The sequence below is a fragment of the Lepidochelys kempii genome, chromosome 2, assembly GCF_965140285.1.
Source record: "Lepidochelys kempii isolate rLepKem1 chromosome 2, rLepKem1.hap1, whole genome shotgun sequence".
Taxonomy (NCBI): Eukaryota; Metazoa; Chordata; order Testudines; family Cheloniidae; genus Lepidochelys; species Lepidochelys kempii.
In genome coordinates, this window is record NC_136381.1 from 100104618 (window position 1) to 100129250 (window position 24633).

At 44.0% G+C, this 24633-nt stretch overlaps 1 protein-coding gene across 2 annotated transcripts in view; it reads right to left on the reverse strand.

The window, feature by feature from the left end:
- FBXO15 (F-box protein 15) overlaps positions 1–24633 on the reverse strand; it is a 53200-nt gene that overhangs the window by 27918 nt on the left and 649 nt on the right. The window contains exons 1-4 of one of the 2 annotated variants that reach the window (XM_078851587.1): positions 23140–23191; positions 7515–7634; positions 5204–5308; positions 355–597 (exon numbers count right to left, since the gene is read on the reverse strand). In XM_078851587.1, the coding sequence (XP_078707713.1) occupies positions 355–597; positions 5204–5308; positions 7515–7609 (443 nt within the window). In that variant the 5' untranslated portion in view covers positions 7610–7634; positions 23140–23191. Of the gene's footprint in view, positions 1–354; positions 598–5203; positions 5309–7514; positions 7635–23139; positions 23192–24633 lie in introns of those variants that run through there. The other variant, XM_073331757.2, reaches the window with a different exon arrangement.

Sequence of the window (24633 nt, forward strand, 5' to 3'; positions counted from 1 at the left end):
TGATAAGAACAACGTATGGAACTTTAGAAATTCAGTCAGCAATGTCCCTGGGGATTCCTTGAAGAAGAGCATGTATCCTTCCTATTACTTTCAATGGAAATAACCAAGGTGATTTCTCTTGAAGTGTCTTTTTCCCTGCAAGCAAAACTTAAATAAATGTCTTATTTCACTTCTATTTTCATTAAGTTTTATCTTGTGACTAAACCACATTAATCAGATAGTGATAGCATCTCCCCATCATGATCTCAATTAGCATCTCTATTTCCCCATATACAGATACCATATAAAACCACTATGCCAACATTCTGAATGTAGCCTGGGAGTAAACACACTTTATGACAAGACATTACTTACTTGATAGCCTCTTTGGTTTTAAGTGGAAGGCCAGTGTAAGGGTTTATAGGTTTCAGAAGCTGAATTATTCTAGTTTTGCCAGCTGCTATTTGTTTCATGATATATTCGTTCTTCCAATATCCCAATTCTCTGTCCTGAATCATAGCATGGCTTAGTAAGACAGCTGTTTTTTCAACAGAGTTAGTTTTCCAATTTGTTCTTTTAGGTGGAAATAAACTGGAGTAAATTTTGAACCAGATCACACTGGAAAAAACATTCAAGAGACAAAGTGAATCCCATAAAGAGTTATTACCAGTGAGGGCACAGACCAGTAAAGAACAGACCCACAAGCATCAGAATTAAAATATACAGTTGCATGTGCATCTCAGGCATTATTGAGAATCTTATTAAGAAAAAAAATATATTAACCAACTTTAAGAACAAGTTGGGTTTGTTTGATTTAGGTGGATAAAGGGAATACAAATCATTTCTAGAAAGTCCCAACATCTAGGTTTTGCCTCAATGGCTGTTGTCCTTCATAATTTCCCCTTCTTTTAGTTTGTTGTTAAACCCCATATTCTGTATTAGTGCAGATATGCTAAAATTTAGATTGCTGGGGGAACGACAAGTCACAAAATGAGAACCAAAGGGCATTTATACACATCTTGATATTTTTGTTGGATATAAAAGGTTTTACCTGACATCATACTACATCAGATACATCCTACTTATTACTCATTACCTTCTCAATCAATTATCACTAAGATCTGTGGGACTGTCTGAACAAAAACTGAGGAAGGACATCATAATAATAACCAACAGGAAGATGCAAAAGTGCCATTTGTGCTGCATTCCCCCACCTGTCCTCAGCCAACTCAATGTCAGGGCAGCCACCTGGTACAAATTAGAAGGCTGCTTTAAATTGTGCTGGCTGTTAATGTCCCCAAGGCCTAATTCAGCAGCTAGGTCATACCAGGGATGTACTGAACATCCCTTTTTGTCCCAAGCACATCCCTTGCACCATGGCCAGAAGAGGGTACCAGCAAAGCTGCTACAGTGGCTCCAAGCCACCCAAGAGTTGCCACTTTTCCACATCTAGAGTGTTTTATAAATGTTATCTAGTTAATCCCCACTATACCCCAGGAAGGTAGATAAGTATCACTTATGTATGGGAAAAATGAGACAGCAAGGTTAAAGGATTGCCCAATGCCTAAAAGAGTCTGTTTCAGGGCCAGAATAAGAACTCAGGACTTCCCAATCCCTAGTCTTGTGATGCAGCACTAGACAACATCTCTCTCTCTTTCTCATGCATTTTTGTATGCATTTAAAAAGCATCCTTCTTTCCTCATGTTCTAATTCTTTCCCTCTGGGGCTGTCCTTTCCTCATTAAAATATGTTAAAATCATACAAATTAGAGATGCGGGGAGGGAAAGGGAAAGGGGGACTGTATGCAATAAATATGTTACCATTTATCCTCTGAATACAATTTTACAAATGATGAACAGGATGTGCTACCAAAATATCAACCACACAGTCCATAGTAATGTAAGCAGTGTCAGGATGAGCTCCACCCTGACATCTGGTGGTGAGGTGTGGCAAGTTGTGGAAAAGAACTTCAGGGGCAGATCTCATTTGCATAGGCACACCCACCACGCCTAGAATGAGACCATAGCTGCCCAAATGGTCACTTTGGCTGCTGTGGGATCCCCAGTGTCTCTGTTATTGGGGCAGGAAGAATAAATTGTTATTACCCTGATTATGGGAACTGTGCTTGGAACTGTACGTGGCCTTTTGTTACGATGGAGGGATTCACCATCATCTAAGTAGCACTCGCTAGGCAAGGGTCATGGGTTCCAAAACTGTGTGAATGGAGAGAGGCTGGGGACAAGTATTAATACTTGGTGGCATGGGCCCCTTGGTGAGGGCCTTACATGCTGATTGCACTTCCTTCTCTCTCCACTGTGGAATATCAGAGCTAATTTTGATTTCATTAGAAGTCTAGTTATAGGCTGCTGAGCTCACTTTGGGCTGACAGTGCACCAGCACTGGGGCTCCCCTACTATAAGCTGAATTCACCTAAGAGCTGAAATCACTGAGTGTTGTGTTAAGTAGTGGGGGAGCCTGAAGATATATTGTGGAGCAGTTTGCGGGACGGCTGGTGAAGCAGTTCAACACGGAGCAGTGTGTGGATGGCAGGAGCTGCTTGTGGGCCGTGGAGCTGAGTGAAGGAGTTCGTGGGGCGGCTGGCGGGGCGGAGCGTAGCTGAGCGAAGGAGTTCGTGGGGCGGCTGGCGGAGCGGAGCGCAGCTGAGCGAAGGAGTTCGTGGGGCGGCTGGTGGAGCAGAGTGCAGCTGCGCGAAGGAGTTTTGTGGGGCGGCTGGCGGAGCGGAGCGGAGCGCCGCTATGGAGCTATGGGGAGGTCAGCTTCAGATCACATAAGGTGCCTCTTACCCCCGTCCCATTTCCACCCAGGTTGGGAGGTAAAGCTCCGCCGATAAACTTTCGAACTCTGGGGCTGCCCTGACCAGGGACAGAGACTTTTGGGGCATTGGACTTTTGGGGTTGCTGGACTCAAGAACCAAAGGGAAAAGGGCATGCCCCAATTTGCCTGGGGTGGGGTTGTTTTTGCTCATGGGTTGTGTTATGAATCCGGTTGGTGGTGTTTCCTCAACATAATGCCACATTGTTTCTCTCTGTTATTAAAAGACTTTTGCTACACTCAGACTATGTGCTTGCGAGAGGGGAAGTATTGCCTCTTGGAGGTGCCCAGCGGGGGTGGTATATATTTGTCCCAGGTCACTGGGTGGGGGCTCGAGCCGGTTTGCATTGTGTTATTGGAATGGAACCCCTAGATATTGAACCCGGCCCTTGTTGCTGCCAACTCTGACGGGCAGAAGGGTTACAGTAATTATACCAGAGACACATTATGGTGTTTTATTTCACACTTAGAAATTAGCCTCACCACAGGATTTTCACATCCACTGGCCAGCCAAGTCTTCCTTACCAGTCCCTGCTTTTTCCCAGATGAAAACTATGTTAACCTGCTCTAGTATGTTTCTCTGGGTCTTTTGCCATAAAATATTCAGGGCTTAGATGGCTCCCAGGCTGACCTCTGTCCAAGAGAACAGTCAGTCTCTCTCATATCAGCCTGTTTCCCGTGCCCTCAGTGGTTAATGTAAGTCACTACACATCACTACCACCAAGCTCTCTCGTCTTATGAGTACATCATTCCTTTTGTACGGGATTCTCTGGGAAATCAACATTAGTCTGATAGTCTAATTCATGTAAGATTTATGTGAAGCTTCCTCTCTTTAACTCTTTGAGCTGAGGCTGTGTAAAGCATACAGCCTGGGAGGCACAACTGGGGAGCTGCAGAGAGGCCCCCTGTAAGAGGTTGCAAAGATCATACCACCAACAGCCCAAGCTTTCAAGATCTCCTCCTCTTTCCTCCCACTCCTAGATTCTGATTTGAAAAAGGAATTCAGGATGGAGAAGTTAGATTTCAGAAAAAATCCCAGAAGCAGGACAGAGAGCTGAAAATGTTTAGCACTGGAGGCTGAGATAGGAAAGGAGACCTTGTTCTCAGAAAGGTCCAAAACATCCCTGAGGTGTCTAGTACAGCATTTACCAACTAGGAGGAAGGCATGCCCCAAACTAAGCTATTGCAATCTCTCCCACTGACAGTAGTTGCAGTCATTCATGGTGTGAGCAGAAGAAAGTAGCTGGGAAAAGGCAAAGGAATTATTACAAGCCACAAGCTCCCTAAACCAGGGGTGCCCCCTTGCATTTATGTGGCCTGTGTGATATAATCACATTTTAAAATGAAATGAAATCCGAGGTTATTTATTTCTAGCCCTCATGGTTGCAAAGTAAATCTACCATATGTGAACCAAATGCAATCAATGCAGTGAATGTCAGCAGATGAAAGCAGTCATTTTGGACCGTAACTCAGAGGTGCGGAGTTCCCTGACTCCTTAATCTTACTGGAGTATCTGCTCCAAAGCCCAGCGATGACACTTCAGTGACAACAGTAACAATTTCAGTGCATATCATTTTAGCAGATGGGGTAGGAAATGGAGTGGGAGAAATTGGAGAAATAGGGGTGGGTCTACAGGGAAGCATATTTTCTCCCTAAGTGACACTAAATACAACAACAAGGTACTGAAAAAATGATACCTAAACATTTTAATTACTACATACAGGTTGGCTTCTCCATTTGATCCATCTTCAAAGCTCCCAGTGACATCAGTGGGAGATCACTATGGATTGAGTCTTAAATTTATACTCTGACCCATGGACCATAATTAAACATGGAATTTAGCCCTTTCAACTGATACCCCTGCGATAAACCTTCTTCTATTTGCTTTTTCCTCCTGTTTTGATCAAAAATAAATTCATTGCACTGTGACAAATGGAAGCAGCTGAAACCACCACCAGAACTGCCTGGCTACTTAAACCCCCTGCAACAAAGCAGGAAAAAACTGGAATGAAAAAGAAGGAACCTGAAAGGAAGGTGTGAAAATCCCTGCCTGTGAGGAGGGAGCCCGGCATCCTGTGCTGGTTTATCTAAATCAGAAAAAAAAAGTATAAATGGATCTTATGAAGCAATAAATGCAAATGGGTAAGTTTTCAAAGCAGCGTGCTTGGTTTTAGCCACGTAAGTCCCATTAACTTTAATGGAACTCACACAGCTAAAACTGCATGCAATATATTGAAAATTTACCATACAGATTGCAATACAACAGAAAAATAGCTGCTGGGTACTTACATCAATTCCCTGGCATCAATGAAACTAAATTAAAAAGTCTTATATAACCCAGGTTAACTTGACTGCTGTGAGATTGAGATTACTATGTTTCCCCCCTTCTTACTTGTCACTGGCCAGATGATAGAAGCGTTTATTCACACAACCGATACACAACAGGGATACAGCATCCAAATAAGAAAATATCTTCAGGAGTATCTCTGATGGCATACTAAAAACAAATAAAAAGGGAAAATATTACTGGACTTATGTGCAAAACAGAGCTGACAGGTGGCTAAAACCTTTAACCCCTCAGCACAAGAAAGTGATCAGGAAAGAGAGAAGCCACCACTTCATAAATCCACATGTCAAACCTGTCTTTGTAAAATGTTGTGTTCTCACATAGAGTGTTAACCTGCAGCCCTATCAGTTTTGATTTCTTGCTTTGATCTAAAGCCTTTGCTTACTGCACTTCACAACAGCCTATTGAAGTGGCACAAGATGTTAACTGCACGCTTAGTTCCTCATGCATTCATGTTACTTTTTTTTGAGCTTTAAGCCAATTTAGTTTTGAAAAGTAACAGAATTCATTCAAATTATGTGAAATTATTCTGTTCACCCCTCCCCTGAGGTTCACAGTCTTTTTTCATATCATGGCTCCACGTTCAGTCACTCATCACTAATACCTCTCAAATGTATCCCAGAATCTTGTGTGTTCACTATCACTTTTCAAATGTGGTGTCAAGTCCCAAGATACTTTATCAACAGTGCCGACTCCAAACCAAACTTTGGTGGGATGCTATACCTCTCCTCAGCTCCATGTGTACTCATAAAAGGTCTAATCTAACTGCCATTAAAGTCAATGGAAAGACTACCGCTAACTTCAATAGGACTTGCAGGCATCCTCAGAGCACTTCCAAATGCAAAATTTGTCTTCCACTGTTCAATGAAGGCTTCAGGCTGTTCAATGAAGTGCAGGTGCCTTCCCTGAAATCCCATTGCTGCTGTTGCTTTGCAATCACCTGCTGGAATGTGCAAACCACAGCCTGGGGCATGAATCCTTTGTCTAGACTCTAGGGGTTGGAAGCCACAGGCCACTAGATTAACATGTGCGTATGGTACAAAAGTCTGAAATAAACTTTTTCTATTGTCCTCATTTTTCTGAGCATTGCAGTACCCTGGTGTCAGAGTTACCACTGAACAAAGGAGCTACTGTGGGAATCAGCAACCTTAAGGTCTTTCCTGATGTCTATGTCCATTTGCAAGTGACCAAGCAAATCAATTATGGGTCAGAGCAGGTCAGCTGTGGTTCTTGTGAAGAAGCTGCATGTTTAAGACTACTGTTTACTCCAGCAGTTTGTGATCTTCCAAACACAGGTTGATCAATACCACTAAATACTACGGGAAATATGTTAAAATTTCAACATCTAAGGCTGTGGTCACTTGCAACCACGGAATCTGATTGAAACTTTAATCCTGCTAGCTCAGATACCGAAGCAGTGAAGCCGTGGCAGCATGGGCTTCAATGTGGGCTAGCCACCCCACTAATTACCTGGGGTCCCAATACAGCTTCATACCTAGTAAGATGCAAAAAGAGTTAAAAATAGTATCAAGTAGTTCCCTTGCTCTAGAGTCCCATCCACCAGTTTTGGATTTTATAACAACATTATCCTTTTTTTTTTTTAAGAAAATGCTTTTCCCTGTTGCTGTGTGAAAGACAACAGGGAAAAGTGATTAAATAATTAGCTACATAGGGAAATGCGGAAAATGGCTGCACACAACGTGCTATCAAATGCACAAAGTAAGCAAACTCAAAGAAGTTTCTCTAATCTTCCAGTTATAATAATCTCAGACGTTACTTGTACGACAGTAGGTACAAGATTTTTCAGAGAGAAATGTGATTTTTCTGTCGACGGTGTCCCTGTAACATTACCAGGCACAGCAGTACAGTTCCATCTTCAAGACCTGTTCTGAAGGAAGAGGCCACCCATTTTACATACCCCATCACTCTAAAATTCCCTGTGCTAAATATACTTCTCACCATGAAAAGTATTTAAAAGTTTAATTACAAACTGCCATTTATTAAACTAACACTGTAACAACTTTGATTTTAAGAAGTGATATACCTGTCGTTCATTCATCAAGACCATAGGGTTGCACACAGGTAACTGAGGGACTAACATGGCCTGCAGAACCTTCATTAAAGGGTGAAAATGCACAAGAAAAGACCCAGTTTATTACTCAGGGCCCAATTTGAAGCTTCAAGGTAGGCTGGTATAAACCACTCGATCCACTTTTATACTAAGAATATTTTATATGGAAGTCACTGAGATACAAACATGGAACTCCACTAGGCTATTTTTAAACATGATTATATTTCAGAGTAGAACAGCCTCTTTAAAATTTGATTATCACATTGAAGCCACAGACATACTCACCTCTCAATGCATGGGCAAGATTTTGATTTCACAAAAGTCGTCTGATAATGCCTTTGAATGCAAATATTTTGGGTTTCAGATAGTTTCGCAGACATGGCAGTGAAGATTCCTGACCTCTTACTACAGACAAAGATAAGGCTGTTAATAGTCACATGATCATTACCTGGGGAAAAAAAATATGTAGCAATATGCACTATGCCTCACAACAAAAACAAAATTCAGAATCATAGAATCATAGAATATCAGGGTTGGAAGGGACCCCAGAAGGTCATCTAGTCCAACCCCCTGCTCGAAGCAGGACCAATTCCCAGTTAAATCATCCCAGCCAGGGCTTTGTCAAGCCTGACCTTAAAAACCTCTAAGGAAGGAGATTCTACCACCTCCCTAGGTAACGCATTCCAGTGTTTCACCACCCTCTTAGTGAAAAAGTTTTTCCTAATATCCAATCTAAACCTCCCCCACTGCAACTTGAGACCATTACTCCTCGTTCTGTCATCTGCTACCATTGAGAACAGTCTAGAGCCATCCTCTTTGGAACCCCCTTTCAGGTAGTTGAAAGCAGCTATCAAATCCCCCCTCATTCTTCTCTGCTGCAGGCTAAACAATCCCAGCTCCCTCAGCCTCTCCTCATAAGTCATGTGTTCCAGACCCCTAATCATTTTTGTTGCCCTTCGCCGGACTCTCTCCAATTTATCCACATCCTTCTTGTAGTGTGGGGCCCAAAACTGGACACAGTACTCCAGATGAGGCCTCACCAATGTCGAATAGAGGGGAACGATCACGTCCCTCGATCTGCTCGCTATGCCCCTACTTATACATCCCAAAATGCCATTGGCCTTCTTGGCAACAAGGGCACACTGCTGACTCATATCCAGCTTCTCGTCCACTGTCACCCCTAGGTCCTTTTCCGCAGAACTGCTGCCTAGCCATTCGGTCCCTAGTCTGTAGCTGTGCATTGGGTTCTTCCGTCCTAAGTGCATGGACATGTTATATGGCCAATGTTTCACTTCATAATCAGCACTTCAGTAATGTGAAATTATTGAGCTGATGGGAGGAAATGGGGCTGAAACATAGGGCTCTGCTATGACCACTCAGATGAATGGTACCATGACAATAGCCAGTTTTACCAATGAAGGCAATCCAGTCACCTTGTTACAAAGAGCATCATGGCCAATATAATCATGCTACAGAAGAGACTCTGCTAAGGACTCAAGCTGCTCAGACTGTAAACAGAGGTTTAACACCAAGGCATAGGACATTTTTATTGACCCACCTAACTCTGGTATGTTAATAAAAATAACAATCAGTGTAACTTAGGCTTTGAATTTGTCAGAGCCCAAGAAAAATTTCACAAAGCTATAAATCTGGATCATATCTAAAATGTGCAAGTATATTACCACCTCAGATCTGCTTTTGTGTAACAGTATATATTTTGCAGTAATAGGAGTACTAAATCACTAGACAGGTGGGTTTTGCTGCTGTTTTTATGCATTTAGTTTTTAACATGTGCTGGAAATGTGAGACAAATTGCCATTTCTTCCCACAAAACAAAAAAATAACATGCTTGTGCCAAGGGCAAAAAAAGCCACATACCTTAACCTGCCACACATTTTATACCTAAGTTTCCAAAACAGTATCTATATATTCATAATATTCTTAATTATCATCAAACCCCACAAAAACTCTGGAAGAAATAATAGAATATGTAGATGGAGCCTCAGAAACCTAAACAGACTCTGACAACCAAGCACCCACTGTTTCTGTAATGCCATTGAGTAGAGCTTCGTATATTCTCTCTTTGTTAATCCTCCAGAGTTTGGATTGCCAGCTGGCATTCAAATATCTCGTCAATCCAACTCTCTATACCTAGGCAACCAACTGATGCTGGGGATGCTTAAAAAGAAATCTAATTTGGATGGACATGGATCAGCACAACATTTAATACACATAGGTAATAAATAAAGAACATTTTATGGTCATGGAGCAGAAATAAAACTTAGATAAGGAACAAAATTAACTTTGACCTCATTACGTACTATGCTACCTTCACAAATTACTATCCCTTCATAGTAGAAATCCCTAAGATCCCATTGGGCATATTTCCTTCTGATCTAAAAGTAATAAACTGCACACTTCAAAAGCCAATCCCCTAACGCAGCGATTCTCAACCTTTCCAGACTACTGTACACATTTCAAGGGTCTGATTTGTCTTGCGTACCCTAAGCCTCACCTCACTTCAAAACTACTTGCTTACAAAATCAGACATAAAAATACAAACATGTCACAGCACACTGTTACTGAAATATTGCTTACTTTCTCCTTTTTACCATATAATTATAAAATAAATTGATTGGAATATAAATATTGTACTTGCATTTCTGTGTGATCCTTGAGCCTGCTTTTCACTAGTGAGCCTTGTCATTCTGGGAGGCAGTGAAGCAACAGCAACAATTAAGTTTTTCTCCATATTGAGTCTATTCCTGTAAACTACTATAAAACTAGACAAATACTGTATCTAGATGAGTTGATGTACTCTCTGGAAGACCTCTGTGTATCATCAGGGTTACGTGGACCCAGTGATGAGCTGCCAGAAGCTGAAGAACCGGTTCCTTCAGCAGCTCCGGGTCTTCGGCGGCACTGAAGGACCCGCTGCTGAAGGCTTGGAGTGCCACCGAGCAAGTAAAAATTCACAGGGGAGCCTCCCCAGCTGAGAACTCAGACGGCACGGATGGGAGTTTGCCCACCCCTTTAACAACCGGTTCTAAACCGGCTTCTAAATTTAACCACCGGTTCGCGCGAACTGATGCGAACCGGCTCCAGCTCACCACTGTGTGTACCCCTCGTTGAGAACCACTGCTCTAATGGACCAGCACAATCAGTAATAACATGTCGAAGTGTATGTCACATATGATCCTGAAGGTCAGATGTATGTGTGACTATGTCTCTTACCTACTGTTAATAGGTAATTTTGGATCAAAGTTGACATTTTTAATTGTGAAAGGGAAAAATGTCACTTTGCATTTTTCAGTAAAACTGCTCAGCAACTGGAACACAGAACTTCACCCTTAACAAGTTAAAGAAAACACCAATCTTTAGTTGTGTACAGGTTACCAATATCACTGTCTAGAAAAAGGGATGAAATTACGTCATCTTGGATGAAGCAATGTCATTAAGATTTCTGTGTTCTGAGGGAGGTTTTCAAAAGCGCTCAAGGGATTTAGGAACATATGTCCACTTTAAAACCAATGGGATGTGTTCCTAAACCCCAAAGATGCTTTTGAAAATCTTCCACTCTATTTCTACACCTTGCTAAAGCCTTTGTTTTTAAAACCTTGTATTCCATTTATTACTGTTCATCTTTCAAAACAAAAAGTCCACAGTTCCCTAATTCATCAACTAATTCAATCATTTTCACATGCACCGTATGCACGACGATAAGAAATCAGTCCAAATACAAGAAAAACTTTCATGACAAAATAGATAAGGCTGGCCTGCCACTTAAAATCTAAATGCCAGATGTTGATCCCACACACACTTTTTTCAGAAGCGTCATTTATCATTATATTAAGAGGCTCAAGCTCAAAGGCGCATAACAGCCTCAATGGTTGATTCATTAGCTATTCAATTTGTGGCACTCAGTTTTGTAGCTGTATTTTCACCACAATAACCTGTAGTATATGCAAAGTGGAGACAACCTTTTCTTAGAGAAGAAGTAATCTAGTCTGTTTCAAAGAAAATAGCAAGCTGTAATTAAAGTTGTGACAATATTGATTCTGTTTCCAAAATTTTAAAAGATATCTAATCATAAACAATGACAATAATAATTTAAATGGCTATTTCTCCTTTCATCTGATAATGTCCTAGTGCTTTACAAGGGGAGGGGGTATTACTAACCCTCTTTTACAGGTGGAGAAACTGAGGTGAAGAATGGATAAGAAACTTGCCAAAGGTCACACAACAGAAGGGTTGAGAACAAAACACAAAAGTCTTCTGACCTTACTACTAGGTCAGCGTTTCTCAAACCTTTGGAAGCTGAACCCCACTCCAGAAAAATGAAACCTGACAAACCCCCACACTGCAATCACAGAAGGTATATAAATTATACATGGGGGAATTATGCACCACTGCACATGCATAGAATTTATGTTCCCTGTAGATTTCTTTGCTTCCCCACAGAAAAATGACTCTCTCACAGAGAAGCAAAAGGAAGTCACAAGAGCGGTGATGCAACCCTCCCCAGTATGTTTCGGGGGCCCAGGGCAGCCAGCAGAGAGGTAAAACTGTGGGCCAGGAGGAGGGACTGGGGAAGACCCAGCTGGTGGCTCCTACCCTGTACCGGGCTCAGCTGCTTGTCCCAGATGGGCTGGGGAGGATGGGACTTCCTCTTCCCTTGCACTGCATCCAGGGCCGGGTCAGACCCACCCCCAGATTTCTCCCCTGGCTGAAGGAAGTTCTGCAAACTCCCCCTCTGTCCTCCCCCTCTCTCCCCACTTACTGTACCCATCGCTCCTCAGCTGCAGGGGGAGGGACCCTGTACAGCGAGCTTCTCCCCCATCCACCCAAACCCTTGCATCCAGACCCCCTTATACCCAGATCCTCCCACCAAGCCTCACCCTCCCGCACTCATAACCCCTCCCGCCAATGAGCCCCACTCCCCCTGCACCACCCCAAAAGCTACCCGCAGCCAGATCTACACCCCACCAAGCTCCAACCAGCTGCACCTGGACCTCCCCACTGAGTCCCTCGCACCCATACACCCCTGCCAAGCTCTATCCCCCACACCCATACCCCCAATGCTGAGCCCCAACCACCTTCACCTGGACCCCTCTGCAGAGTCCCATTACTGTTGCATGCAGAACCCCTCAGCAAGCCCCTGTGCATCCAGATCCCCCCTGCACCCGGATCCCCCACTGAGCTGCCCACCCCCAGACTGCCCCACACAGAATCCTCTCAACCCACACCTGGATCCCCCCAAGCTTGGATCCTGCCTTGCTGAGCCTGCCTGTCCACACCTGGCACAGAAGGGAATAAATATAGAAATCAATCAATCAATCAATAAATGTGGAGGCTCCAGCATGGCAGTAGGGAACACAGGCCACTGGCTGCACGGAGGTGGGAGATTGCCCTGTAGTCCCTCCCTGCCCTTTCCCCTGCCCAGACACGGACTCAGTGGTGAGGCTGCACCCAACCCTGACACAGTGCAACAGCTGGGCCTGCCCCAGAAACATCCCGGGATTCTGCCCCTCCACGCCAGGTACACAAAGATAGCAAGTAAGAGGGACAGAGTCTCACATGTACGCCCAGCCCTGGCCCCCTTTCCTGTTTGCTCGGTGATGCATGCAGTCGTCTCAGTGCGTTTTTCCAGGTGGCCATGCCTGCTCCATGAACCAGGTGATCCCCCGCTTGGAGCAATGCCGAGCTGCTCCTCATCAGCATTTGGGGAGAGGATACCTACAGACAGATTTCATGATGCATGACAGAAAGGGGCCATGACCAGGACACACTGCAGTGCACGGTCAAAGTGAAGGAGCTGTGGAATGCCTACCACAAGGTGCAGGAGGCAAACAGCCGCTCCGGCGCTGCACCCACGAACTGCCAGTTCTACAAAGAGCTGGATGCAATATTCGGCGGCGACCCCACCTCCACTGCAAAGACCACTGTGGATAGTTCGGTGGCTTACATGCCAGTTGAGAGTGGACTGAGCCAGGAGGAGGAAATCTTGGACGAGGAGGGGGAGGGAGACCCTGAGACAGAGGATGACTCGGAGGCCAGAGATGCATGCAGCCAGAAGAGGTTAGCCAGTCACAGCTGTCGGAGTTTGGTGAAGCGCAAACGGGAGAGGAGGCCCCTGGTAAGTGGATCTGATTTTGCGAACTGCTGAAGCGAGTTGTTGGGGGCAGGAGGGTTGCAGAAAGCAGGCTTGTCTCTCACTGCATGCCTAGTCTGAGCATTGGAACAGGCTGTTGATTGACTACCTCACTTCAAGGGAATCTCCCTCAGAGATCTCAAGGAAACTCTCGTGGAGGTACTGGACAATCCGCTGCCACAGATTCTTCATCACAGCTGCTTTGTTTCTTGCCCCATTAATGGTAACTTTCCGCGCCACAGTGCTGCCATAATGATCACATCCTGTGGAAAGTGTGAGGACAGGAATGATTATCAGGCCCCCCCTACCATGCTGGTTCTCCCGAAGAGCCACGTGCCCAGTGTACAGCAGGATCCGGGAAGAGAGATTTACCCTGCCCCTGCGGCTACTCACCATTTTGGGGGTCTTGTGGCTCATGTGTGCTTGCCTGGGGTCAGCCAGTTAGTGTCAGGTGTATGAATACTGGCTGTGTTTTAAATCACTGAATCAGTGTTGTCTATGTTGCAAACAATGCTGCTTCTGTAAAATGTTGCATTTAAACTTCACAAAAATGACCTTGGGAGCTCAGCCTCCCTCTTTGTTACCGGCAGCTGAACGGCTGCACAGAATTAGAAAGCGGCCAGAAGAACTAACGAGGATTTTCTGCGTGAGGTTATGATGCACTCTGCCACCAAGAAACAGGAACTGAAGGAGTGTTGGGACAGCGAGAAGAGGGACTGAAAGGAGAAAGTGGCACGCCAGAATTAAGCCACAGAGCAGCTAAAGGTTATGGAGCGCCAAGGAGACATGCTCCAGGCAATACTAGTGTGACGTTCTGTACCTCGGGGGAACCCTTACACCCCCATGTTATCATTATTAAATGATTGTGTGGTATCCAATGCAAAGTTTGTCATGTTGGGTATCTTCGGAAGGCTCATAATACACTGAGCATTGTTGTTATAGTGATGTTATAATAATTGTTACAGTAATGTTATAGTTTTCAGAGTAACAGCCGTGTTAGTCTGTATTCACAAAAAGAAAAGGAGTACTTGTGGCACCTTAGAGACTAACCAATTTATTTGAGCATAAGCTTTCGTGAGCTACATGCATCCGATGAAGTGAGCTGCAGCTCACGAAAGCTTATGCTCAAATAAATTGGTTAGTCTCTAAGGTGCCACAAGTACTCCTTTTCTTAATGTTATAGTAAGGTTACAATTTCACATATATAGTTATGAGGCTGAAAATGTATCCTCAGGGCTTAAAGAAAGCCCATGCAAAAACTCTCCAAGAACAGAGAGGCAGTTCACTCCTCGTCAGGCATGGATGGGACAAATCCAGCCCAGCCTCACAGGAACAGTGGACGCTGGCTTAGGCAGCAACAAATGAATCTGTTAGACCAGTTTTCAGAGTAACAGCCGTGTTAGTCTGTATTCGCAAAAAGAAAAGGAGTACTTGTGGCACCTTAGAGACTAACCAATTTATTTGAGCATGAGCTTTCGTGAGCTACAGCTCACTTCATCTGATGAAGTGAGCTGTAGCTCACGAAAGCTCATGCTCAAATAAATTGGTTAGTCTCTAAGGTGCCACAAGTACTCCTTTTCTGTTAGACCAGTGGCTCTCAAACTTTTGTACTGGTGACCCTTTTCACATAACAAGCCTCTGAGTGCGACCCCCCCCTTATAAATTAAAAACAATTTTTAATATATTTAACACCATTATAAATGCTGGAGGTAAAGCAGGGTTTGGGGTGGAGGTTTACAGCTCATGACCCTCCCCATGTAATAATCTCACGACCCCCTGAGGGGTCCCAACCCCCAGTTTGAAACCCCTGTGTTAGACCCTCAAGGGAGTCACCCCCTTCCTTTGGGCAGTTTGGGACTGCGATGAGGTAATGCTCACCTGACTCTGAAGGGGGTTGGGGGGAAAAGCCAAGAGGAAATAAAGGACATGATAAAAGAGAGAGACATTTTGCCATGTGCTCTTCTTCCACCTACATCTACAGACACCACCAAGCGATTGAAGCGCTGATCAAAAGAGAGCGCCTGACTGAAAAGTAACCAGCCAGCCTGTGGTGAGAAGCATTTGTTTGTAAGGACATTGAAAGTGTTAAGATCAGCTTAGAATGCGTTTTGCTTTTATTTCATTTGATCAAATCTGACTTGTTATGCTTTGACTTATAATCACTTAAAATCTATCTTTATAGCTAATAAATCTGTTTGTTTATTCTACCTGAAGCAGTGTGTTTGGTTTGAAGCGTGTCAGAGACTCCCCTTGGGATAACAAGCCTGGTACATATCAATTTCTTTGTTAAACTGACGAACTTATATAAGCTTGCAGCGTCCAGTGGGCATAATGGGACACTGTAAGATGGAGGTTCCTAGGGTTGTTTCTGGGACCGGAGATATTGGCTAGTGTCATTCACTTGCAAGTAGCTGGGAGCAGCTTACGTACCAGAGGCTGTGCGTGAACAGCCCAGGAGTGGGGGTTCTCACAGCAGAGCAGGGTAAGGCTGGCTCCAAGAGACAAGGATTGGAGTGGCCTAGCAGATCACTAGTCCAGACAACACCAGAGGGGAACATCACAAGTAGCTCTTCAAACCGAGCAGCTCTGCGCCCACCCTCCCCTGCGGCCACTGTAACAAAACTCTTTCCCATGCGCTCCTCAGACACTGCCAACACACTCTTATCAACTTCCTGGCTCCAGTCTGTACCCGCTGCATTCCACTCCTGCCCCATCACAGTCCAGCCCTGTGGACTCGCAGTACCCACTGCACTCAACACGCGTCCCTCTGCAGTTTGGTCCTGCTGAAGCACAGCACCCGCTATATTGTACTCCAAAGGAGAAGGCTGGATATGATCCCTGGACATATACAAACCTTTAGCTGCCTGGGACCTTCCCTTCCCTCATCCCCCTCACTGCTGATGGGTTTTTTTTGTTTGACTCTACCCTGGTTGTTGTCTTTTAATAAAAGAATTGTGGTTGTTTGAAAGCAATCTTTATTCTATTAATTGAAAGCAAAAAGAGCACTGCAAAGCAACATAAAATTATGTTAAACCATTTATTGCACCATGTGCACCAATCACCTCCTAGCATTACAAGCACTGCAATCCCAAATATTACTTGCTTTCAGCTTCAAATTCCTGCCTCAAAGCATCCCTGATCCTTATGGCCCCGCTCTGCGCTCCTCTAATAGCCCTGGTCTCAGGCTGTTCATATGCAGCCTCCAGGCGCTGAGCCTCTGCGATCCAGCCCTGAGTGAAGCTTTCACCCTTCCCTTCACAAATATTACGGAGCGTACATCACGCAGCTGTAAGCATAGGAATATTGTCATCAGCCAGGTCCAGCTTCCCATAGAGGCAGCACCAACGGGCTTTTAAATGGCCAAAAGCACACTTAGCAGTCATTTTGCACTTACTCAGCCTGTTGTTGAACCACTCCTTGTTGCTGTCAAGTTGCTCCTTGTATGGCTTCATAAGCCACAGCATTAAGGGGTAGGCGGGGTCTCCCAGGATCACAATGGGTATTTAGACTTTCCCTATGGTGATCTTCTGGTCCGGGAAGAAAGTCCCTGCTTGCAGCTTCCTGAACAGGCAAGTGTTCCGAAAAATGCATCATGCACCTTTTCGAACCAGCCAACGTTAATGTCTGTGAAACGACCACGGTGATCCACAAGCGCCTGGAGAAACATTGAGAAATACCCCTTGCGATTAATGTACGCGGTGGCTAGGTGGTCTGATGCCAGAATTGGAATACGCGTGCTATCTATCGCCCCTCCGCAGTTAGGGAAGCCCATTTGTGCAAAGCCATCTACAGTGCCACACACGTTGCCCAGAGTCACGGTCTTTCGGAGCAGAATGCGATTAATGGCCCTGCACACTTCCGTCAACACAAGCCCAATGGTCAACTTTTCCATTCCGAACTGGTTAGCGACCGATCGGTAGCAGTCTTGAGTAGCCAGCTTCCACAGTGCAATCGCCACGCACTTCTCCAACGACAGGGAAGCTCTCATTCTCGTGTCCTTGCGCTGGAGGGCTGGAGCAAGCTCATCACACAGCCCCATGAATGTGGCTTTCCTCATCCAAAAGTTTTGCAGCCTCTGCTTGTTACCCCAGACGTGCATCACGATGTGATCCCACCACTCAGTGCTTGTTTCCCAAGCCCAAAAGCGGGGTTCTACTCTGGTCAGCACCTCCATGAATGCCACAAGCAATCTCGTGTCATAGCTACTACGCGTGGCGAGATCAATGTTGCACTCTTCTTGACTTTGTAGTTTAAGGAATAACTCCACTGCCACTCATGATGTGTTGGTCAGAGCGAGGAGCATACTGGTTAGCAGTTCAGGATCCATTCAGTTCAGGATCCATGAGAGGCGCGGCGCACAGTACACAAACCGTTGAAAGATGGCACCAAATGCGGATGGAAGCACAGGGATTGCTGGGAAGCGAAGCAATGTTTCACGGGGCATTGGAACAGGACCCAGAATGCCCCGCAACCCCCTCTGCCTTCCCACAAGTCTTAGTGGCAGAAGAGAAAAAGGAGCTCTGTGGGATAGCTGCGCTCTGAATACTGCTGCAAGTGCCACGAGTGTGAACACGCTATTGCACAGGCAGCTGACAGTGTGAACACACAACAGCGGTTCCCCTTCAGCGCTCTCTGAGCGGCGCTGTAACTGCCAGCGCTGTAACTCTGCCAGTGTTACACGAAAGCTCATGCTCAAATAAATTGGTTAGTCTCTAAGGTGCCACAAGTACTCCTTTTCTTTCTGCCAGTGTAGACGTGCCCACAAATATGCTGTGGGTTTGGGAAGTGCCCAGAGCTCTCCAGAGATAATGCCAAGGAAAGTAACCAACACACGGGTGGGTGTCAAACAACCATTAACAGCCATTGTCCTGCAAGGGAGCTACAATTCAATGACTCACCTGCATAAGGCCACACCAGGGGAATTGCTCAACCTTGCCTAGGGACTCAGCAATGCCCACCCCGGACATGCCTGAACATTGGACTGAGGGTATAAAACAGAACACAGGTGGCCCATGCTTTGCCTTTCTCCTGTCCCCACCTAAGCTATTCCCTCCTTCCTTATCTTAGCAATCATGCACCTGGTTGAACTTGGCAAACCTCAATTTTATAAATGTCACAGAATGTGAATGTTGGATACGGGACTAGATATTAATTTTGGAGATTCCAGTATTCGATGTTTGGAGTTTACCTTCATTGGAAATGGGGAAGGAATGGGTCGCAGCATGTCTGTTAGCAATTATTATGGGAAATCTTGTTTAACTCACATAACTTTTCCTTTGTTTCCCATACTTCCATTGGTAAATACCAGTTAAGCTTCTGTTCACTCAGATTTCTCTTTCCCATTCTTTTCCTGTACAGTTCATTCAGTAATGCCACAATCTATCGTTTGTGAAAAATTTCATGGAGATGGCCTCTGATGTCAAACACACTGGACTCTGTCATTGCTGAATGAATCAGGCCAAACAGAAAGGAGAAAGCTTGTCCCAAATATCACAGCAAACAGCACTTTGAGAAAAACAATACCGAAGAAATAAATAATTTAATAGCATTTTATCCAGTTACGATTTACACGTCCAAACTTCGTAACTTTAACTGCGCAACTTTACTGCTGCATAACAAGTTCAGTGCAGTTTTGGCAGTTTTTTTTTTTTTTAAGAAGTGCCATTGACTTTAAGTCTTGTTTAACATTAAGCATACTTGACAATTGTCACACACATTTGCCCCTGCTGTCATTCTTTCACTCTTACCAGCTGAAATGTCATAAGCAGTGATGCAGGAAGTGAGAAGCTCACTTTTTCTGACTACTAGAATTTACTTCCAGGGCTTTGGCATATGTAGTCTCCCCTATTCCCCCTTCTGGATTTTTTGCCTCCACTATGCCTCTTAGCTATTTAGGAATGTAACAACATTAAGTACTCAACTCCTTAGAAAGACCAAAAACAAATTTCAAGAACAGCTAGCCAAAGGCTCAAAAAGTAATAGCAAAAAAAAACTGTAAGTATATCAGAAGCAGGAAGCCTGCTCAACAACCAGTGGGGCCACTGGACGATCGAGATGCTAAAGGAGCACTCAAGGACGATAAGGCCATTGCAGAGAAACTAAATGAATTCTTTGCATCAGTCTTCACGGCTGAGGATGCGAGGGAGATTCCCAAACCTGAGCCATTCTTTTTAGGTGACAGATCTGAGGAACTGTCCCAGATTGAGGTATCATTAGAGGAGGTTTTGGAACAAATTGATGAATTAAACAGCAATAAGTCACTAGGACCAGATGGTATTGACCCAAGAGTTCTGAAGGAACTAAAATGTGAAATTGCAGAACTATTAACTGTAGTCTGTAACCTATCATTTAAACCAGCTTCTGTACCAAATGACTGGAGGATAGCAAATGTGACACCAATTTTTTAAAAGGGCTCCAGAGGTGATCTCAGCAATTACAGGCCGGTAAGCCTGACTTCAGTATCGGCCAAACTGGGTGAAACTATAGTAAAGAACAAAATTGTCAGACACATAGATGAACATAATTTGTTGGGGAAGAGTCAACACCGTTTTTGTAAAGGGAAATCATGCCTCACCAATCTACTAGAATTCTTTGAGGGGGTCAAGCCTGTGGACAAGGGGGATCCAGTGAATATAGTGTAATTAGATTTTCAGAAAGCCTTTGACAAGGTCCCTCACCAAAGACTCTTAAGCAAAGTAAGCTGTCATGGGATAAGAGGGAAGGTTCTCTGATGGATTGGTAACTGGTTAAAAGATAGGAAACAAAGGGTAGGAATAAATGTTCAATTTTCAGAATGGAGAGAAGTAAATAATGGTGTTCCCCCAGAGGTCTGTACTGGTCCCAGTCTTATTCAATATATTCATAAATGATCTGGAAAAAGGGGTAAACAGTAAGGTGGCAAAATTTGCAGAGGATACAAAATTGCTCAAGGTAGTTAAGTCCCAGGCAGACTGCGAAGAGCTACAAAAGGATCTCTCAAAACCGGGTGACTGGGCAACAAAATGGCAGATGAAATTCAATGTTGATAAATGCAAAGTAATGCACAATGGAAAACATAATCCCAACTATACATATAAAACAATGGGGTCTAAATTGGCTGTTCCCTACCACTCAAGAAAGAGATCTTGGAGTCATTGTGGATAGTTCTCTGAAAACAACCACCCAATGTGCAGCGGCAGTCAAAAAAGGGAACAGAATGTTGGGAATCATTAAGAAAGGGATAGATAATAAGACAGAAAATATTATGTTGCCTCTATATAAATCCATGGTATGCCCACATCTTGAATACTGCGTGGAGATGTGGTCACCCCATCTCAAAAAAGATATATTGGAATTGGAAAAGGTTCAAAAAAGGGCAACAAAAATTATTAGGGGTATGGAACGGCTCCCGTATGAGGAGAAATGAATAAGACTGGGACTTTTCAGCTTGGAAAAGAGACGACTAAGGGGGGATACGAGGTCTATAAAATAATGACTGGTGTGAAGAAAGTAAATAAGGACGTGTTATTTACTCCTCAGAACATAAGAACTAGGGGTCACCAAATGAAATTAATAGGCAGCAGGTTTAAAACAAACAAAAGGAAGTATTTTTTCCACACAACGCACAGTCAACCTGTGGAACTCTTTGTCAGAGGATGTTGTGAAGGCCAAGACTATAACAGGATTAAAAAAAGAACTAGATAAATTCATGGAGGATAGGTCCATCAAAGGCTATTAGCCCCTAACCTCCGTTTACCAGAAGCTGGGAATGGGCGACAGGATGGATCACTTAATGATTACCTGTTCTGTTCATTCCCTCTGGGGTACCTGGCATTGGCCACTGTTGGAAGGTAAGATACTGGGCTAGATGGATCTTTAGTCTGACCCACTATGGCTGTTCTTATTTTCTTAGTACAAATAAAATATTATTTACAAGTATGGCCAAGACAATGTTGTGAACTCTTCTACAACAACAACAACAAAAGTCAAATGTTAGGCTAGCCATCAAACCATAACAGTGACCCTTTTTATCTTAGGAGGAGGGAAGAAATAAACAAAATAGAGCGACACTGAGCAAAAAAAGATTGCAAAGTCCACAGCAGGATACCAGAGACGATGGCTGGTTCAAATAATTCTACCAAACTTGCAGTGTTTTCCACACCTTCTGTTTAACAGGAAACCTCCATCTGCTATATCCCCAGCTCTCACAAACACATGCGCAAGTTCTGAACACAGTACGTATTCTCTTCTTTTTCAACTCCTGGGACTCAAACCAATGCAATTTGTGTGGCACGCGAGTCTGGACAGGTGGAGGGAGAAAGTCACTCATCAAATCTCGAGCCTGGCAGACAAAGGCCTTTATCAAGTTACTTTTTTGAAAGTTCCTCAGGGTGTGGTGGTGAATTTGTTTTTTGGTGCTTATTTGTTTTGCGGGGGCCCCCAAATTTGTTTGAACTGGCCTTGCCTGAGGCTCCTGTCTCATGCAGTACAACAGTTACATCAGTACAACAGTTACATCATACTATCTTTATATCTGCAGCACGGAACCTGGATTTATGCATTTAAACTGGCTTGGCATCCTGGAGACACTGCAGTTTTATATCACATCCAAGAATGGCACCTCTAGCAACCAAGTAACCCGGGGATCGGCAACCTTTGGCACACGGCCCGCCAGGTTCGTTTACCTGCCACGTCCGCAGTTCGGCCGATCGCGGCTCCCACTGGCCATGGTTCGCCGCTCCAGGCCAATGGGGGCTGTGGGAAGCAGCGGCCAGTACATCCCGCAGCCCCCATCGGCCTGGAGAGGCAAACCGCTGGGGCCAGTGGGAGCCGCGATTGGCCGAATCTGCAGATGCGGCAGGTAAACAAACCGGCCCAGCCCGCCAGGGGGCTTACCCTGGCGGGCCACATGCCAAAGACTGCCGTTCCCTGAAGTAACCCATTCTGAAGCCTTTTGTTCAAAGGCAACTCTCTCTCAAGTATCACCTACTAAATCACCAGTATCACTTCCTACAACACCCTGGGTTTTCCCTTAGAGGTATTCCATCCAAAGTTCTCACCACCCAGGCCCGGAATAAGGTCTTTCAGGGCCAGAGGAATTTGAAGTCCTACCCCATGCCCTTACCTGACCCAGATCCTCTTCTGTTTTTCCAATATAAATTAATTAAACTAATTGGACATAACCTCACAGCCTCTTCCCCACTTCATATTATTTATATATAACCTTAGAATGTACTTTACTCCCTTTCTTACTCAACAATTTAATATGAAACTATACATGCCTCTTCTGGCGGCCCTCTTGACTACAATGTCCCATCTAAGATAGCGCCCCAACCATATAGAAGCTGAGGTGTTCCTTAGCAACACTTATGTGACCAGCAGCAGTCATCCTGAACCTGCTTCAGAAATGGTTTGATTACACTGCCTTGGCTTTCCATGTGGACAACTTTCTTGGACCTACATTTGCCTGTAATGGAAAGCTGCAATTATGGGAAGTAGGAAGGAGAGAATTACATCAAATACATATTTAAATCAGGAATAACAATATATTCTCTGTGTGAAGTGAATACATCTTTTTTGCAATCTGCTTGGCCTTTCACCTTGTTTAGTCCTTTACACCCCTTCTAAATTAAACACCTCCGACAGTAGGAGTGGATAATTTTGATTTGTTAGCTTTTTACTACTACTTTACAGAGATGTAAATAACTACACAAGGTTCAAGACACTTTATTCCCCCTACATTTTATTCAAGATCACTTTCACAACTGAAGTGTCACATACCCTTATGGTCCTCTATGATTCAGTTTCCCCATCTGCAAAATAGATAATGATATCATCTTTGCAATATTCCCTTGAGAAAGGAAAAAATAATAATAAGTTTGTGAAGTACTCAGATGCTACAGTAATTAGTGCCACAGGAAAGACTTTAAATAAATATGTCATAATCTCAGCATGAAATTTTCAAATAGCCATATTTTGTTAAATCAAAACAGACAAAAGCACATCTTCTTTGAGTACAAAATCCATGCCTAGTTTCAAACTTCTGCCATTTTTGCTACAGGCATTTATAAGAGTGGTTTTAGCAATTTTCTTTAATAGAAAAGAGAGTTTCATTTTCCATAACCCAAAAACAGTTCACGGAATTTTGCTCAAGCTTTCAAACCAAAAACAAACAAAATATCTTTGTGCAATGAACAAACATGAAAAATACCTTGAGAGAGAATAATCCAGAAAGATTTGAACACATGAGAAAAGAGGCTTGACTTGTGCAGGAGGTATTCATTAGACCATCTCGATGGTCCCTTCTGACCTTAAAGTCTATGAGTCAATGAGACTTGCAATATTAAGGCTCAGTCCCGCAACCATTTATGCATGTGAGTGTTTGTAGGATTGGGTCCTCAATTATTGAAGATACCGGTACCAACCAAGATAGTTTTGACTAACATGAAAAAAGACAATAATTCCCAACAGTAAGCAGCCGCAGCCAGTACACTTTCTTCACTTGTATTGCTAGCCCCCAGGGATCAAAAAATCACAAGTCAGGCCTTTCCAAATCATCACATTTTTTAAAATTACTTTTGGATGGGGACTATGGAAGAGATTTATTTGCTTCTGTTTTTGAGTCTTTAAAGTTCATGTTTTCAAGCTTTTCTACAGACCAGTTATGTCTGGAAACTAGAATTTTTCACATAATTGCATGACTCCAGGAGCTATGAGTTTAAGAAAACAGCATATATTGAGAGATTCATGATGAAACCACAAGATCCAGCAATTCTGCTTCACTAGTTTTACAAACCTTAGACTACCAGACCCAAAAATACCAGCTCTAGCTTCCTCCTTTATTCCTTTCTAAAAAGCTTTTTCACTAAAGATTGATTAACCACTGCTGCCTATCGCTCATTGACCTGTGGTGTCCTAGCCCCTGATGAAGCTTTGGTTTCAAAATGGCCCAAGGCACAACATGGGCAGCAAGACCAATGCATGACCTACTAGGATTCTGAAGCAGTACAGTCAGTGTCACAATGACTGGGAGGAGAAATAAGAAGGGCATTGTTCTCCTTTTGACCATCCTATGGGAGTCCCTCCCATGCACTTACTTCCCTAAAACTTTTCTATGCAGTTGCAGTAATGGGTCCAAACTAGGCAGCAAGTGAGTGCAGCGGACAAACCCTGGGAACAGGGGCTGGGATCAGGTCACACTCCACAGTGGGTGGCACGGACCCGTCTGGGGAGAAATAAGAAGTGGCCACACTTTCCCAAGCTCTGCCCATAGGT